The 19,218-nt window shown below is 38.9% G+C and overlaps 1 protein-coding gene across 1 annotated transcript in view; it reads right to left on the reverse strand.

Moving 5' to 3' along the window:
- The window catches only part of STK10 (serine/threonine kinase 10), a 90,525-nt gene that overhangs the window by 39,705 nt on the left and 31,602 nt on the right, over positions 1 to 19,218 (reverse strand). Inside the window, exons 2-3 of the mRNA XM_058171313.1 lie at positions 18,104 to 18,268; positions 2,208 to 2,256 (exon numbers count right to left, since the gene is read on the reverse strand). Coding sequence (XP_058027296.1) covers positions 2,208 to 2,256; positions 18,104 to 18,268 — 214 coding nt within the window. The remainder of the gene's footprint in view (positions 1 to 2,207; positions 2,257 to 18,103; positions 18,269 to 19,218) is intronic.

A 19,218-nucleotide genomic window follows, 5' to 3' on the forward strand; every position in this document is an offset into this window, starting at 1 on the left:
GTCTCCTCTCCTCTCCTCTTCTCTTTTCTCTCTCTCCCCCTACTGTGTCTATGGCAGTCTATCTCTCTCTCTTTCACTCTGCCTATCTTCTGAGGGCAGGGGAGGTGAAAAACAGGCCCATTTTTCACCTCCCCCACCTCCAGAAACATTCTGCAAGCCAAAACTGGGCTAAAACAGCCTGTTTTTTTGGCCTCCCGAGATGTCTGTGTGCCCCATTTTTCACCTCCCCTGCCTCCAGAACATTTCTGCAGGCCAAAATAGTTGACCTTACCTTCCAGTTCCAGCCTGTGGGGCTCGTGAAAGTAAGTCCTGCACTCATCTGAAGGATGGGGGCTGGTGGTTAGGCAGGGAGATGTGGGCGGGGCAGCCTTGTGGTCCTGCATGGGCTGAATCAATGGCTTCGGTGGCCCGCATACGGCCTCTGGGTCGTAGTTTGAGGTCCCTTGCTTTAGCTCTTTAGATCTGCAACTTCTATGCCAAATTACCCCCAAGCAGGCAGAACTTCATTACCCCCTGCCTTAAAGCTGATCTTTTAGTTTTAATTCGAAATATTGCTTGACTCTTTCAGTTAGCTTTCCTCTAAAACAGCGGTTACCAACTGGTGGTCCGGGGACTACTGGTGGTCCGCAAGAAAATTTCTGTGGTCCGCAGAAAAATTATTTACATTTTTTATATTGCACTAAATCAGGGGTCCTCAAACTACAGCCCCTGGGCCAGATATGTGCAATGAACATTTGTGTTGCTGCAGAGAGTCTCCCCCTTTGGGGTCTTTTTGTGCGGATTGGAGGGGGGCAGAAATTCTGACTCAGGGTCTGCTTTGGCATCCTGATGCAGGGCTTTGGGCGAAGGCTGGATGGATGGAAGCGCCGGTGGTGGCAAAGAGCCAGAGGGCCTTCTTCCAGTGGGACTGCATCATGGCCTGGAACTGGCTGACCATCTCAGCCCGCTGAGCCTCCAGGTGCCAGTACCTGGCCTTGCACTCCCGCAGGTCTTCCCTCTGCTTGGAAAGCCTATGCTCGTAATCCTCAGCAAGGTGCTTCTGCTGAGCCTCCTTCTTGGTTGGATCCAATTTGAACTGCTTAGCTCCAACAACTGCTTCCTATTGGGGCCCTAAGGAGCCCAGGTGTGCAGGTGAGGAGAGGTTGGGAAGGGAAGGGCAAGTAGATGCCAGTGAGATGCCTCTCCACCTGAGTGACATCAAGTTGGCCATGACTACCCAGTCACATGACCACCTAGCCATGCCCACCCAACCGGTCATTAGGCAGATCCTATTAGTGATCTGTGGGATTTAAAATTATGAATTTAGTGGTCCCTGAGATCCAAAAAGTTGGTGACCCCTGTTCTAAAAGCACCTTTTCAGTCCTGGAGTTGGTTTGTGGAAAAAAAACATAAACCTATACAATTAAAATTCTGATGAACACAAAACTCTTTTCTTACCCACCAGGAAGATTATCACTATAGGTCACTTTGAAATATCAGCTGTAGCAAATTGAACCTCATCACTAGAAGAACTTTTTTTAAAAAAAATAGATTTGCTCTATCTTTTTTCACCATTGGCCACCTCTCACTCTGCATGATGAAGCCACAACTCCCAGACTGATCTCAAAAATAAAGCACAACATTCATAGGTTTGCCTGTTTTGTTGTATTTTAAGAAAAGCTGTGGAAATAAGCTTTCTTTATAATGGCATGTATCTTCCTACTACTGAATTTCCTGTATGATTATTGTCAGGGTATTATCGGAATAAGGGACATGGTGGCTCAGTGGCTAAGAAGCTGAGCTTGTTGATCGAAAGGTCAGCAGTTCAGTGGTTCGAATCCCTAGTGCCATGTAACAGGGTGAGCTCCCATTACTTGTCCCAGCTTCTGCCAACCTAGTAGTTCGAAAGCATGTTAAAAATGCAAGTAGAAAAATAGGGACCTTTGGTGGGAAGGTAACAGTGTTCCATGCACCTTTGGCATTTAGCTATGCCAGCCACATGACCATGGAGACATCTTTGGACACTGCTGGCTCTTCAGCTTTGAAACAGAGATGAGCACCGCCCTGGGAATGAGTAGCACATATGTGCGAGGCGAACCTTTACCTTACCTTATTATGGGAACGTTTTATGCACAAGCTGTAATAATCTACATGATATGGGATGATCTACTCTATAGGCAGAGATTATCAGCATACTCCAAAGGTTGACAATATGAAACTTCACTTACCTAGCATAGTAGCATCTACAGCTCCGCCAGGACAAAACTCAATCATAATCTAAAGAAAAGAGAGAAAGAGAAACATAGAAATAATTTAAATGGGTAGGCAGAAATGATATTTATTTAAGATACACATTTTGTAAAATATGCAAAATGAACAAATCAGTTATGTAAAACATACATATATCTGATATTTGTATACACATATAACTATATAACAATTATATACAAAAAGCCTGGAATCACTGAATAAACAACCACAACAATAACAAATCTCACTCAGTTATTTCTTCTCCAAAATAAAGTTGCATTTCAGTAACTTTTTCACAACTGAACTGGACTCTTTGCTGCTTCTAAAATATTGTAACAAGGTGTTAAGATGCTCATTCAAATGCAAGAATGACTAAAGAGATTATCTTTCCTCCTATGAACACAGGAAAAATGTTGTGTTAAAGTCAAGGCAAACCATCTTACAGTTCTTGTAATTTTTAACAAAAATAATAATTTGTTTCAAAACTATTAATACATTCAAAGCACATTAGGTTGTCTGGAACAATAGTATTGTTATAGTTTGGGCTAGACATGCCCAACAATTATTCCTTTTAGTTTAGAAATCAAAATCCTCTAGTACCTATGTGTCTCAATGTCTCTGTGCAAAATGACCAAGGCTCACACATTGTCTCTTCATGGGTTTAGAGATTTTGACTGCTGCTTGAAGGATTGTTCCAGATATTTGCACTTGACAATAGAATGTGATAGTGGTCATAGCAGATGTGGTAACAATTTGAACGCCTAGACAATTCACCATATTATTTGGATATTTTCTTCTGCTTTAGATTATTTCAATGATTATCAATTCTTAGCACAGTTTTGCCTTCAAAATGTTTGGAGAGGGAGGGGCTGCTGGAAGAGCTATCAGTTTCCAGATTTTTGATGTTGTTCAGTTTCTACCTTCCATATTTAGATATTCTGTATCTGTCATTATCGTATCTTTTGAAATATGTTTCTTGATGACCCTTCCTTTAGTTAAAACCAATCAGACTCGCATTTTAATTTCTTGGCATGATCATTTGGAACATGAATTTTTTAAATTGCAAAAACAGCTACTCTGAACCAATGCAATTCCACCATTATTTTTATATTCAAGTAATGCTGAGATCTTTTTCAACCAGAAATGGGTTGAAAAAGGAATGCTTATCGTCATGGATAAAAGGCTGAGTTGAACCAATAAAGTTATTGCTTATAAATCTGTACAGCACATGATAATGGACAAGATTATTCACACAATTGTCTATCTTTAATTATTTCTGCCTATCCCATTTGCTCTCACAAGGTGGGCACATTCTAGATCTCTTCCATAAGGCAATGCCATTTAATGGGATATAGGACTTGTGCCTTTTTTATGGCAGTGCCCCTCCTTTGGCAATTTCCCCTCTGCAATGGATTTCAAATGTTCCCAACTCTGTTTAGCCTTTCAAAAAGCTTTAAATTCCTATTTCCCACCTCCCACAGTGTTAGGCCAGAAAGACAGATGAGGTGGAGTGTGATCTGGTTGATCTTGGCTGTGTCATTTGATATATTAGATATTTGATATCAAATAATTGGACGGAAACCCCGTGCAACTTAGAATACTTTAAATGACAGTACATGACATTTTAGGTTCTATTTAATTAACTGTTTGTTTTGCAAGTGAATTTGAACCAGGTAGGCCAATATCTGCAACTTGCTAGAGAACATAATTACCCAGGCAAGGCAGAAGAAGAAGAGTGATTCCCTCCCAGGTACACTCATAAAATAATGCCAACTTTCTAAACTGGGCTGCATCGTTTGGATCAGATTTTAAGGAGAAAAGTGGATGCTATAAGTCTCTGCGGTTCTTTCAAGCACCCCTTTTAATCCACTTAACCATTCTTTAAACCCACAAACCAGGGAAAACGTTTGCTCATTCCTGTGCCATCTCCAAGTCTCCAACAAGGATGAGACTTCGCAACATTTTATATGTGTTGTGCATGCACAAAAATTCATTCCTTCATTCATTGGGCATACTAGGCATGCCCACAAATTCCTTCCTTCTCTTGGTTGCCAATAATTCCCTATACTTTTTGTACCAGGGGCAATCCTACAAGGTTTTCTCATTACTCTAGTTTGAGAGTTACCATTAACCATATTGGAAAGCAGATTCCAGAAAACTCTTAATGTAGAAAGCATTTACTCTGTCTGTCTGGGAATACTGAATAATTTAACCACGTTTTAGTCCACTACGATTTTTTAATAGAGATATTTGTAGAGCTGCTAACATGGCTCATTAAGTCATTCCCTAGTTGTTCATATGAATTTTAAGTGAAGCTTCTCTTGGCAGACCAAAGTCCCCAAACAACCCTACTGTTTGCATCTGTAGCTGGAAAACTCATGCTTTGCTAACAGTAAATTAGTTTGGGATTGCTCTTACTGGTTATATTAAGTGCTGTTGCAATTGCTCCTATGTCATTTTAGCAGTTTATTGTCTTTTATTTTGATATGTTCGATGCATCTGTGACCTGTAATAAACAATAAAGCAAGCTTCATTCACATTTTATTCTCCTCATACAAGCTTGAAATGTAATCAATTAAGAAAACCAGTCACTGTAGAATCATTCCTCTCGGGTATACTATGAATACACCGTAACTGATAATTGCTTAGCTGGATTACTAATCTGTCCAGCTAAATACCAACTGTTTGTCAACTTTTGGCTGATCTCAAAAAGCTACGCAGTATCAGAATGGCTAGGACTTATATAGGAAACCATCAGGAGCTGTAGACTACACTGGGAAACTGAAAAAAACAAAACAAATGGAAAATGGCAAACTACATTTGTATGGTGCCAAGTAAACTCATACCTATGTCTGCAAAATTACTAGGAGAGAAGCTTAACTTGGAGACTTTATCTTAACTTAAAACACAGCCAGGTTTATAAACCATTTTCATTTACCATTTCCAGATAATCTATTTTCTTACTATCAGACACTGTAAATGGTAAAGCAAGACATTTATACCACTGAAATATATAAAGCGGGCCAATGAGCACTGGCCAATTGAATTAGAAGTCTGTGATTATCTTCACTTCATACAACTACTCCAGTTCCTGCACTGAAATATATTTTTTCGCAGTAAGTTTTGCTCCTTTCAATCCAAGAATGTTAAGTTTCATTTCTGCTTGAGACACTCACACTTGTGGATTTGTTATATATCTTCATGATGGAGTTCTTCTATCTATCTTACCCATCTGACTGCCCAATGTGGCTGCATGAAAGTGGTCATTTTTGATCACTGTTCCCCTCCTTTTGAACAGCAAGAATGTTCCTCACTCTTTCTGGGCTTCCAGAAAATAGTTAAAACTTGCATTTATGGAAATCCTTTGAAGATACCGTTTCCCCGAAAATAAGACACCTCCTGATAATAAGTCCAATCGGGCTTTTGAATGCATGCGCTAAAATAAGCACCCCCTGAAAATAAGCCCTCCCTGAAAATATTTAAATGCATGCGTAGCTGGTCCCGCCATTTCAACTGGTTAGGGAGACAGAGCTGGAATTTTTTTTTTATTTTTTATTTAGAAATCAGGTAAGATGGCAAGAGGAGCCTCGTCTTGCTCCATGAGCCCCAAAATAATAAGACCTCCCTGAAAATGAGGCCAAGCGCTTATTTCGAGGTTCAAAAAATATAAGACAGGTTCTTATTTTCAGGGAAACATGGTAAGAAGAACTGCACCATCATTGTTTGTTACTGTTTATAATTGTAATTGTTTGACTTTGTACACTCCACAGAGCCTCTGGAATGAGTTGGCTTATGAATCTTATAAATATGTCATCATATATAAATACATGCTATAATTGCTTCTTTTCAATGCAATATTTTGCACTGCCGAAAACAGATATAACTCTACCTTGGATACAATTTGATGCAATTTTTTTTTAAGGTAAAAGACGATTAACCTTAAAGACGGATCAATATTGTCTGACTTAGTTATTACACTGTCTTCCTTTACCATAACAAAATAGAAGGTCTGGAAAGGAACAAGAAATAAATATATTTAATATAACAAAGTTATAAAACTGAAAGTTTGAAAAGCTGGCATGAACATGAAGCATGGTGGGGAAGAGGCAAGACTTTGTGAATCTAAGAAATTAAAAAATTATATATGTGCAGTTCATGTAATACTAAGGGTGGAAAATGTGTAGTTTAAACTGCTAGGATGCACATTGTTCTTGAGGGTCCAGAAATTCTATTTAAGTAGTAGTAGAAACTGTAATAGCTTTAGTTACATGAAATCCAATAACAAGGCTTGCCTTCCAGTCCCAAACATAAACATTTAGGAGTGCTCCGTTCTACAGAACAATATTAAACAGACATTTACTTCCCTTTTTAAGCTCTTGGCTAGCTACAGTATACAAGTTGTGTGGTCAAATTCAACAGAGGAAAGAAACAAGATTTACCGTAGTTACTGTGGAACAAATAGAAAATAACACAATTCACTACTCAAATGAAATAGCAATGTTGATGCCCTTTCTTAAACGAAACACCGGGAAAGAAAAAGTCTAAAAGTTGTTCACACTGGTTATTCCTGGGACTCATCTAAATCTTTCATGTACATTAGCACAATAACTTCATGACATTTTTTTCCTTAGCTCAATGGCACTAGGCAGCCCTCACCTACCAGATGAAATCTTCCTTCCAATGTTTGATCACTAGTCTTAAAAAGGCAGCATACCAGATGGTTTCTGTAAAGCCTTAAAATGGTGAACAAATTTGGCACGGAATTCCTGAATCATCTCCAGCCCATCTGCTTCAGCATTCTTTTTCCAGTTGTGAAAAAGCTACCGAACAGCACACACCCTTAATTTCATAAGTAATTTTTAATAAAAGTGATTTAAAAAAGGAAACAAAGAAAGAAGAAATAGTCTTATATAACGATATTGGTAGGCCCCACAGCTGAGTTCAAGCCAGACTTGATATTCCAAACCTTACAAACATAAGTTCCATGTAGTAGAACTGCCCAGTGGTGACAAATATCACATTTGTTATTTCTCTTTTTATTATTGTCAATTCCTTTTAAAATATTTCTTGAATTGTTTGCAAGGATGAGCATTTAATCATAAATTAGAGTAGCCTTATGAAGACAAATAACTTTTTTTTAAAAAGAAAGAAACAAGGTGGCTCGGTGGCTAAGATGCTGAGCTTGTCGATCAGAAAGGTCAGCAGTTTGGCAGTTCGAATCCCTAGTATAAGTCTCCTGTGTGAGCAGGAGGTTGGACTAGATGACCTCCAATGTCCCTTCCAACTCTGTTACTGTTATGTTATGTTAAGATGACTAGCTGGAAGATGCTTAGGAACTGGTTGAGTTGTATGGGTGTTAGGGAACATGATTAGAAAACTGGTAACAAGAGATTCTCCAGACCAATCACTCTTGGATAGTTACCACATAACTGAAGCTAACTAGGATCACTGTAGCTCTGCATTGGAGGTCATTCCCACTCCTGTAGCAAAATCAGTATCTATACCATCCATAAAGGATTTGCATCAGAACCTTGAAAATCAGCCTTGATTAATAAATAGAGGAGTGTTACTGTTTCATTAGGTAAGAAGTCAGGTGTTCTCAGAAAGACTGTTAGGATCCAGTCACCAGTAAAAGCTTCTTAAAAAGGATGCTCGCCATTGCAATTTTGGAGACACTCCAAAATTTGGACACAATTTTGGAGTGTGAATTCACTCCAAAGAGATCAAATCCATCCTTTCACATTTCTTAACCCACTCTTTACTCTTCTCAGCAAAAGAGGCTTAAAGTCTGTGGCATGGAAATTTAACTGCTGAGTAAGCAAAGATTAGAGCTGAAAACTTGGCACCACCCTTCCTGTGTGAAGAATTCATGACCTTTGGTCACTTTTCTTACAAACTGGCAATTCTCTCAATAATTAATCCTGCAGGGGAAGCACACTAAAAAGTAGGGTGTGTGTGCCAGAGACAGAATGAGAGATACTGATAGTTGTGTATTACTGGGTGTGCTCTGTTAGCTTTACTGAAATTGTCCCAGCGCTAAATTCTAATTACCAACTTTCCAAAAATACTGCTCTGACACAAGAATCTTGCATTTGCATCTCTTCTATCTCAAAATCCACTCTCTAGGAGATCATGCTCAAAATATTGGGGACACAATTCACTTTCTGTATTTAAAACATTAAGAGTTTCATACTTTCCATCAGAAGTGAAAAGATCAAATCACTACTATTCAGGTCTCGAAATGGAGCACTTGTGACAGAAAGGCCTTCACAGCCGAGGACCTGATTATCTCTGGGACCTCCTGCCTCCTCTAGTTTCTGCTTGTCCGGTGAATCAGCCAGATTCCATGTTTTGGAATCCATTGACTAAACTGGGTCATTTGATGGAGCCCAGGAATTGGGCTGTCTCTGTTGCAATGCCTACCCTCTGGAATTCCCTGGAGATCCATATTATTAATAGATTGATATCTTGCCTTTATTTGTACAGCTGAAAGCACTCTACATATAATGAGTGCACTCCTTCCCTCAGTTTTCGCCACAATAACAACATTGTGAAGTGGATTGAGCTGGGAGAGTGTGATTGGTCCAAAATTAGCTAAGGGAGGCTTAGAACTTAGGAGAGACTCCTGGTTTCTGTCACCAATGTATCAAACTGGCTTCTATAAGCTACAGGTCTAGTCTGTACCCTGATCTCATTTAGTAACCCTAAAAAAAAGTTCTCTCCCCGGCCTTGGTCTAGGGCAGGGGTCTGCAAACTAGGTTCTTTTAAGACTTGTGGACTTCAACTCCCAGAGTTCCTCAGCCAGCAAAACAAAGCTGCCTGAGGAACTCTGGGAGTTGAAGTCTACAAGTCTTAAAAGAGCCTAGTTTGCAGACCCCTGGCCTAGGGGGAGTGGCATATGGGAATGTTTTGCACTCATTATATTGCTTTCTCTGGATGCTTATCACCCTTTATTGCTTTCTCTGGATGCTTATCACCCTTTACTATCTGTTATGCTGTCTCAAATTGTTATTAATATGATATGCTTCCCAGAGTTGTTATGAAGTCAAGTAGTTTCAGAAATTATATATATAAATAAAATGTACCTACCAAGGTCACTGGCTCCATCTGGTTTTATGTTTTTGTGACTCTGAGTAATAATTGTTACTCATAGGTGCTTCTCTATGAGAATTCTAAAGTGCCAGAACACTTTATTGTCTTCATTTTCAATTACTTTGTCTATTTTGTGGCCTCACCAATTCTTGTTTGCAGGTAAATAGTATTTCTTCCACAATAATAACAATTAAGAAGCTAGCAGGTTGCAAAGCACTAGCCTCAAGGTTGCATTTTCAAAAAGCTTTTATAAAAAGGTGGGAAGACCATAATCCAATGTGTTGTTTGATTTCTGATAAATAGGCTTTTTAAATATTTGGCCATATTCACCAAAGCAACCATCTTGTTCCAGTGCCCATAACATACTATCTAAATTAAAACGTGCCCTCTGGTTCAAAAAAACCTCAGACCCCTGAACTAAATTAGATTTCTTGACCATCCAATTTATACATCGGCTCTAATTACATTTCTTTTCCAGCGTCTATACTGCAGTAAACTCCAATGAGACACACAGACAAAACTGAATCAAATGGGTTGATTCTAAAATAATAGAAAACCTGATATTTACAAAGGAGCTTTTTTTCTGAGCTGATGAAAACAATCCCCATCAAAGCTCAGAGATAGACCGCAATACTGGAAAATACTGTTTTTTTGTTTGAGACACCAATGACCTGTCCAGAGGTGGGTTTCAGCAGGTTCTGACCAATTCTGGAGAACCGGTAGCAAAAATTTCGAGTAGTTCAGAGAACCAGTTGTAAAAATTCTGACTGGCCCCACCCCACTCTATTCTCTGCCTCCCAAGTCCCAGCTGATGGGGAGGAAATGTGGATTTTACAGTAACCTTCCGCTGGATTGAGGAGGGAATGGAGATTTTACAGTATCCTTCCCCTGCCACGCCCACCAAGCCATGCCATGCCACGCCCACCAAGCCACGCCCACAGAACCAGTAGTAAAAAAATTTGAAACCCACCACTGGACCTGTCTGCCTTATTTTGAGCCATACAGCAGCTTTCTACATTCTGGTCTCTTAGTCTAGATTTTATTAAATGGTCATTTAACATAATGTCTCTTAATAAGAGGAAGTTATTTAACTACCCTGTTTTCCCGAAAATAAGACATTCCCTGATAATAAGCCCAATCGGCCTTTTGAGCACATGCACTAAAATAAGCCTCTCCCTGAAAATAAGCCCTCCTTGAAAATATTTAAACACAGATTTGGAAATCAGATAAGATGGCAAGAGGAGCCCCAAAATCCACATGCCCCAAAATAATAAGACCTCCCTGAAAATAAGGCCAAGTGCTTATTTCGGGGTTCAAAAAAATATAAGACAGAGTTTTATTTTTGGGGAAACATGGTATATGACAACCACAAACAAAACAACAAAACAAATTAAAGGCACAAATGTTCAAAGTCAGGTTCACAGTCATGTAACTGCTGATACCATTTCCATCTCTTTTTAAACCAAGATATACATTTCTTGAATGGATTGCTTTATGTAATCCTTTTCAACATCTACATGAAACTCCTGAGTTTGGAAACATCAGTATGCTGCAGTATATCTTTCAATCCCAGGCCAGTCAACTGATGCTACCAATTTCTGCCTCAGTGCCTAGAGTGTGTGGGTTTGGATGGTGAGAAACCATCTCCAACTCAGCTCAACCAAAATTAAGTGGCTATGGGTATTTGAGCCATCCAGATCTATAATATCTTATCTTTGATCTTGCTTGGGGTGCCACTTCCCCATTGAAAGGTATTGTATTGGAGGTGGGGGGTGTCTTCCTAGACTGAGAAACATTTCAGACAGTCAGCTACACTGGCCTGATTTAGTTATTCCCCTCCCTCCCCAGAATACAATGAGATTATACCATGTTTGTATTGTTCCCAGGAAAAATGCAAAGATTTAAGATATTACCCATAAGGCCCTAAACAGCTGGGATTCAAGCTACTTGAGAGATACCTTTTTCTATATCAGGGGTGTCAAATTTGCGGCCCACAGGCTGGATGCGTCACGTGCTGCCCCTGTCCCTGCCTGGTTTAGCAAAGGGAGAAAAAGTCCCGATACATCACGTGACAACACCGTGATGATGCGAGTTTGACACCCATGTTCTACATTGTTCCCACCCCTATTGAGATCATCTAAGGAATTTTCTAGAATGCAAGATTCTAGAATCGGAAAAAACAGGCTTTTCCTTGCTTTTTAAAAGTTTCTTAAATAGGCCTTAAACCAGATAGATTGACAAACAGACAGACAGACAGACAGACACACACTGTAGATAGGCAGGCAGGCAGGCAAGTAGGCATTTCCCAGAATGTAACCTATGGCAGATCTTGAACTTGGGATGATTGAGAAGAATTGTCCAATAAAGATTCAATTCTATTCTTTTAAAAAAAGAGAACTGTACTCAGAGTTCTTTTGTATTCAACCAAGCCATAATCAAGAGTTATATTTCCCTCCCATTCCTGACTTTTGCCTTTCCTCCCATCCTCTTTCCCTCTAAGGTTATTATTGATGGGGCAGGGAGTCAGTGGCACAGAAGTTGGCTTTGGCAAGATTGAAAGATGGAATGATAGATGGAAAAACAATAATATATTAGATTAACTGGTATTCTGGTCCTCTGCTATGGTAGTTACATGGGCAACTAGAATTTTTCTAAGGTAGACAGTTGGTTGTATCTTCTAGTAGTTTTAAAATTGAAATTTTGGCTAAATCATGACAAAGGTGGGGAAAATGCACTAATTAAGATAGTGGAAGGGCCTCCACTATAGGTTCACAGAGGGCAACCAACCATTTAAAGCAACTCCATCTTAAGATAGAATTTAAAATTCTTAGACGGATATACCATGCTGAGGGAAAATTCTGTTGAGTTCAAGGCAAGGAGCCTACTATCTTGCTAAGTTCTAGCTAGAGGGCCTGATAACTACATTCAGAAGACTACTGAACCTCAAAGGCCAAAGATATATTATCAATCTGTTCTTGGTAGAAGACCTGGGTGCTTGGCTCCAAACTTGAGCATTATGGGATGATCTCAAAGAGAGATATCCAATATCCTGAGAAATCTTCAGGTGCAAAGATATCAGGTTCAAAAGGATCAGCATAGGAGATAAATGGGGTGAATTCCATGGCTCAGTGGATGCAGACAAAAATCTGAGACTGAGGAGCCTCAGCAGATACTGACCTAACTAAGGGGTGGTTGTAATTTCTGGGCAAGCAACAGGCTTTGCATGCCAGGAAAAGAAAGAATAAAGAATGAAAGAGCATTGCTAGCAAAGCTGCCTGTCATATGGTTGGTTCAAAGACAATTACTGTATATAGCAGGCTTCAGAAGAAATATAGCACAGAAGGCCAATATTTAGAATGGTCTTCTTAGTATACTTAATTTAGACTAGTTCAGGGGAATTCATGTCCATTAATTAGCTTTGATGCCAAGGAGGCCAATAATATATTCTAGAAGAATGGAACAGCATGAAACACATTACAGATTAGAGAGCAATGTTGTCTGAAAACAGAATATGGATGAAATGATTAGCAACAGTCACAATGATCTTGAAACCAGTGAAAGCAAAAGTCCTTAGTTTTGATCATCCTAGTTCATCAGAGAACAGACCCGAGAAGTAGACATAAGGGAGATCTGTCCTGAATTTCACCTTTCAAGTTTGATCCCCAGATTTGAAGAAGAATTGATAAAGGTAGAAAGGATGAATTGAAGAATTTGGTCACACTTACTAGAGACAAAGACATTACCTGTGGGGAAGATTTGGAGTTAGGTGAAGGGACTAGAATAGCTTCCTACCATCTTACAGCCTGTTCTCCAAAGAGTGGGTCACCTACAAGATGAATTAGTATAACGACTAGTATAACGATGACAAGAATCTACTGTGTACCTTACACCAAGGTAACCCCACTCACAATTTGTTTCTATATGCTGTCTTTTCCCACAACCCTGGCACTTGCACAAGCTAAGAAAGACAGCCCACCCTCAAAAAAAAAAAAAAAGGGAAAATAATGGTTTCAGTACAACAGAAGGACAATCTGTTTTACTGGTACCAAGTGCTTATTAAAAACAAAGATGAAATGCAGTCTGGCAGGGGAAGCATCAAGTAAAAAGATCAAGAAGATTTTGATTTGAAAGAGTGAATGCAGAACTACACTCTCTAAATGGACTCATCCTGTAACATAGGGGTGTCAAACTCGCGTCGTCATGGCGTCGTCACATGACACAGCATGACTTTTTCCACCTTTGCTAAACCGGGCATGGGCGTGGCCAGCGTGTGACACATCTGGCCCAGAGCAGGCCACCAGTTCGACAACCCTGTTGTAACAGCTCTGCAACCCCATCTATGCTCAATGATCTGTCCTACAAGAGAAATGGGAAACGCGTGATCTTCTCATTACACACTACAGAGGCGAAAGCTACTCTATTTTTCCTGTTTTGTGATGGAGCGTCTGAGAAAAGGGTGAAAGAAAATATGATCTGCAAAAAGGATTTTAGAAAGCAGTTTGAATGCAGGTGAGAGGATGAGTAAAGGGAAAGGAAAGAATGATAATTATCTTCAGAGAAGATGACTGCTTTGTTTTCTTCCTCTGAATCTTTGTCCCCCACTATCTCTGGGTCTTACATTGTCTCTAGGAGATTGTTTTTCTTCTTCCCATCTCTGCATTTATATATGAAATGCAGTAGCTATTTGAGGGATGGGCATTCTTAACTTTTCAAGTTTCCAAAACCTGGAGACCTATAGGTGTATTTATAGGGAAAGGAGAGGAACTGAGCAGCAACTTTGAGCACATTTTGTTATTTCCAGAATTTGCTGGTAGAGTTCTGTCCTATATCTTTCAAATGCCTAGCAATGCCTGACTATCTGACTGTAAAAGTTCCCATGTCTAATGTGATTGATAGCATCAACAGAGAGGAGATCTGTTTTCCACTACTCTGGGTCACTAATCCCAGCCTCATTGTCACTGAACAGGAACTGAGTCTGGTAGAAATGCCAAATGCCTTCCCCACACTTTCTAGGCATCTGTGTGATCTCATAAAACCATCACACTTTGGGGTAACTTCAGAGAATCTAAAGACATTCTAATTGGGGGTTGGGGGAAGTTAAATGTCAGCAGTTTGTCTGGCATGCAAGTATTCAGTAGGTGGAATTTAAATAGCTAACTCCCTGGGGAAACAGATTGCTTCCATTTTGCTATCATTCTGCTGCAATACAAGAGTACCATTCACCAGCATGTTAAGCATAATGCCTTATTTTTCCTGAACAAACGAACACAATAACCAACCAGGAAAAAAAAAACCGGGAATGTCACCCTTGAGCCCAAATAGCAAGTTACAAGAGGAAGACAACGTGGAAACAGTCCCAGGTGGAGGGGGGAAAAATAATAAATCTAGCATTACAATCTAAAACTGAATAGATTACACCCATTTGGGTTTTCAAACTCTTATAAACTACCTTCAATATTTAATGACACACACTTTGTTCTAAACCATGTTTGTCACTGCAGTATTCCAAACTATGGTATGAAGGGCCAACAGTTCATATTTTTAATTCTGGCTAGCTCATATATCTTTGGGTGAATTCAGCCAATAAAATTACTCAGCCTTGAGGACTAATTTAAACAACATCTTCCAAATGTCACTTTCTCCTTTCATTGCAATAAATAAATTCAGGAATATAGTATTGGAGGTTATAGTGTTGAAATTATTATTCATAATATTAATGTAGGAGGGTGGTTTAAGTAGTTTTCATTTAGTGATCAGACAATGACTGTTCATAGATATGACAGTGATGAAAAAGTAACTGTAATCAATGCAGGTCTGTAAAGCTTTGCTTTTAAAGCATAATGCCAGTCATGGTTTCACTTCAAAGCAGTTGCTTCACTTAATTATCAAGTTGTTTGTCCCAATTATGGTTGCTAAATGAGGATTACCTGTATAGTATTCATATATGAATACTATGAATACTATTCATATATGAAAAGGTATTCACCTTTGTGGAGGCTGCTTTAACTTTTTAATTATTATTTGCATAATAAACTGTGTTTCTTTGACCCTTCATTTGGCAATCAACATCTTAACTGAAGGTTCATTGTTTTATTATATTGCAAATAAATTTCTAAACCAAGGGATGCCTACTCAGAATGGATATCCACTTCAATCCAGAAAAATATTTTAATCAACAAATTGAACATTTTAATATACTTCACTAATTTAATCAGCCATTTTTTTAAAAAAAACAATTTGTATTAATAAAACATAGAGGCTTGACAATTTGTGCCCATGAGACACATGTCAGAGCTTGTGTGTCAAGCCTAGTTGCCTTTTGAACGTTTCAAAAATCATTTAGAGACATCTGGAAAATTCCAGAGAACTATAAAGTCCCTTCCTTCTTAGCACATGCCTGCACTTTAGCCTTTCAGTTCCTGAAGTTCTACTTCTGTAAACTAAACCTAAACACAGGAGGAAACAGTTGCAGAAAATCCAATAGGGGAAGTTGTCCATTTGTCTGTTATTGGGGCTCCAACTAGTTCAGTATTTCTCAATCTCAGCCACTTTAAAGTGGGTGGATTTCACCCCCCGGAATTCCCCAGTTGGTGCTTATTGAAGTCCACCCATCTTAAAGTTGCCAAGGTTAAGAAACTATGATCACATATAAACATTCCACTTCCACTGAGGCATTTAATTCAATTTAAATTGTGTGAGTGATGGCAGCTGGAATTCCTATTCATATACAATACTAATCTTTTTTGAGGGAAAGCTGCAATAGGGACATCACATCTAGGATGCGCATTGATTTTAAAAATCAATCTGTTAGGATTTCAACACTACGGTGAAATATTCATGCCTGCAGTGAAACAGCACAAGACTGGGTTATGCGTGAAATGATTTTAAGCAAGGCAGCTAAAATAACTGAAAAAGAAATAGAGCTCAAGAATTTAAATCACTGGATCGATTAGAAATATAATGGACATTGAAATAAAGAGTTTTTTGGACTAGGGAAGATATATTAAGCCTAATAAGTTATGACAAAATAAAAATACATCAGAAAAATCTTCAAAAATGAAAGTCTGGTTCAAAACTGAGCAAAAGCAGCTCACAGAGATAGCATAAGACTCAAAATATGGAAACCATTGGACAAAGATATTCCCATTAGGAGCAAGAAAAAAACAGAACAAATGAAAAATTGAGTGAACAAGAATTTGCCTGTCTCTGCTCCATTATTTTTAAAGTTGCTTTTAGGCAACTCCCAACTGCATCCCAGCTCAGAATGTCAGTCATTTTAGAGAAGGAGAAAACATGCTAATCTTTATCGCTTTAAAGAAATCCTGAACAACAGAGCATTTGTTTAAACATGAAGTTCTTTCTAAGAAAAAGTTTTCAGAATCCAAATGGAAGGTGGTCAGATGAGGGTGGATGATCTGTGAATAATCAGCCTTTCCAAAAAGCCCACTTCATTCCTGTTCTTAAATTTCTTCCTCCCCAAGGCTTCATATGACTAATTCCCACCCCAAATCTCCAAATTTTATTTTCAGTTATATTCATGTGAACCTGGGAGGTTCCTTTCCTCGACATATCTTGCAACTTTTCTCTACTTAAGAAGAGTGCAATTTAGTGGTTTTAAATACATAACTGCCACAGAAGATTGATTTTGCTCTTATCCTAATTGCCAAGGTTCCTGTTGCAATGTAGAGCCTATCTTCTGCATCCTAGAAATTTCACTGAACTTTTTTCTGTAATAAAGTTTAATATAAGAAACTTCTGTTGATTAAACAATCATCCAGTTAGAAAGTCCCAACTACAATGCTGTGAAGGATGATCCTTGTAAGGTAGAGGTATTGAGAACCAGTTTATGGCTTTGTTGAAACTTGAAACAAAACAGCATTTAGTCAGAATTTATAATCTGGTTAACAATTCAAAGTCTGAGCCCACAAGAGTTAATCAGGGGTGAAATCTGAACCAGTTTACTACCAGTTTGCACCCTGCATAGCACACCCTGCACCAAATGAGAGGTGTGCGCATGCAGTACATGCCAAAAGAAGGCATGGGGTAAGTAGAACAGCACACGGGGTGGGGGTGGTGGGGTGATCAGCTGTGGCACGTGATCTTTTTTTTTCTTTTAAAAGCATTGTGAACATCGGCTGAATAGGTTGTAAAAATGCTTTTAAAAGTTAAAAAAAGGCTCTGATGATCGCACAGCTCAGCTGTAATTGTCAGAGCCTTTTTTTTACCGTTTAAAAGCATTTTTTAAAAGAAGCGGCAAGCGGGCAAGCGACTGACCGGATGATTGGGTGGGCATGGGTGGAGGGGGCAGGGATTTTTGCTACCGGTTCTCCGAACCACCCGCCGCCATTGCTACCGGATTGGCTGATCCGGTCCGAACTGGGAGCATTTCACCCCTGGTTTGAATAAAACAAAGTTCAGCTATAAAAAAAAGATGCATACAGAAATGCATACAGATTTGTAAGAATAGGCACAAGGAAGCTCTGAAACACTGATAGTACAAAAGGAAGGTCTGTCTCAATGCAAATTAAGATTAATAGTATGAAGCAGGACCACAAGCAAATATGAATTCCACATAACAACTTTTAGCCATATTTCTGGAAAAAATGTTTTAAGCAAAATATTATATGAAAGTATTCAATAAACAGCTTCAAGAAGACCAAGCTACACATAATTGGCATATACCTGCTTGTGCATAATCTTGTACACTCACAAAATGTTAACATTCTTGAATAAATATAATGACCTGAAAAAAGGAGAACACTGCATTATAGAGACCTCTTACCCATAATTTGCTGTCATAATAAAAGGACCCTAGCAGTTTTACAATGTGTGGGTGATCACAAGTAGCAAGAATCTCTATTTCCACCATATAATCTTCCAGCTCATCTTCACTTTTGGTCTCAATAACTTTGGCAGCAGCTAAGGCTCCGGTCTCTCTGTTTATGGCCTGTAATATAAAAGCAAAAGGAACATTACCTTCTATGTGAGAAATGGATGAGTGCTATTCCACACACCTGGAATAGCAATTTTGGGCTATGATTATTGTACCAAACAATAACCCTGGTGTAATTGGTACATGAGAACATACTAAAATGTGTCATGAAATGTCAAAACATATATGTCCCATATATGGAATTATGGGAATTAATCAAATTAACTACATGATCAAGGCAGCAATCAAATCTCTGAAGGCAGCTCCATCTGAAACCCATCACTGAGCAACTACCATGTTGAGGGATTACAGGGAAAAGGTAAATGCATCTTTTTTTTTTTGTCAAAGCCACTGGTATGACATAAATTACCATTTTTGCACATGTGGAACAGTCTAAACCAGGGGTCTCCAAACTTAGCAACTTTAAGACTTGTGGATTTCAACTCCCAGAGTTCCTCAGCCAGCAAAGCTGGCTGAGGAACTCTGGGAGTTGAAGTCCACAAGTCTTAAAGTTGCCAAGGTTGGAGACCCCTGGTCTAAACCATAGCTGAGTAGCTTACAGGATGAGGCAGATTCCAACATTAGGTTTCTGACCAAGTTGCTAAGCAGTTAAAATCTACATGTATTCAAATCTGCATATGTACTTAGATGTACGTACATCTGTATATGTAAGAATGTTTGCAGCCCATTTACTGGCAAGCATTATTATGTGAACCTCAAGATTAAACTGGATGTCTGTCCAGTTTAAACAATTCTAAGCAATTCGTAAGTGTTGTTCAAAGCCTTCACTATCAGAACATCCAGAGTAGAAAGTGGAGCTGTGGAGCAAAAGGTAGTAATGTAATGGCTCAAAGTATTTTAACAGTTTAAAGCAGGATGGATCAAAGATATATGGGCAAAATGATTATCACCTGGTGTCCAAATATTGTAAATGGATTGTATTGTAAACTGAAAACGTAGAACTC

This window comes from Ahaetulla prasina, chromosome 2 (genome assembly GCF_028640845.1).
Source record: "Ahaetulla prasina isolate Xishuangbanna chromosome 2, ASM2864084v1, whole genome shotgun sequence".
Classification (NCBI taxonomy): Eukaryota; Metazoa; Chordata; class Lepidosauria; order Squamata; family Colubridae; genus Ahaetulla; species Ahaetulla prasina.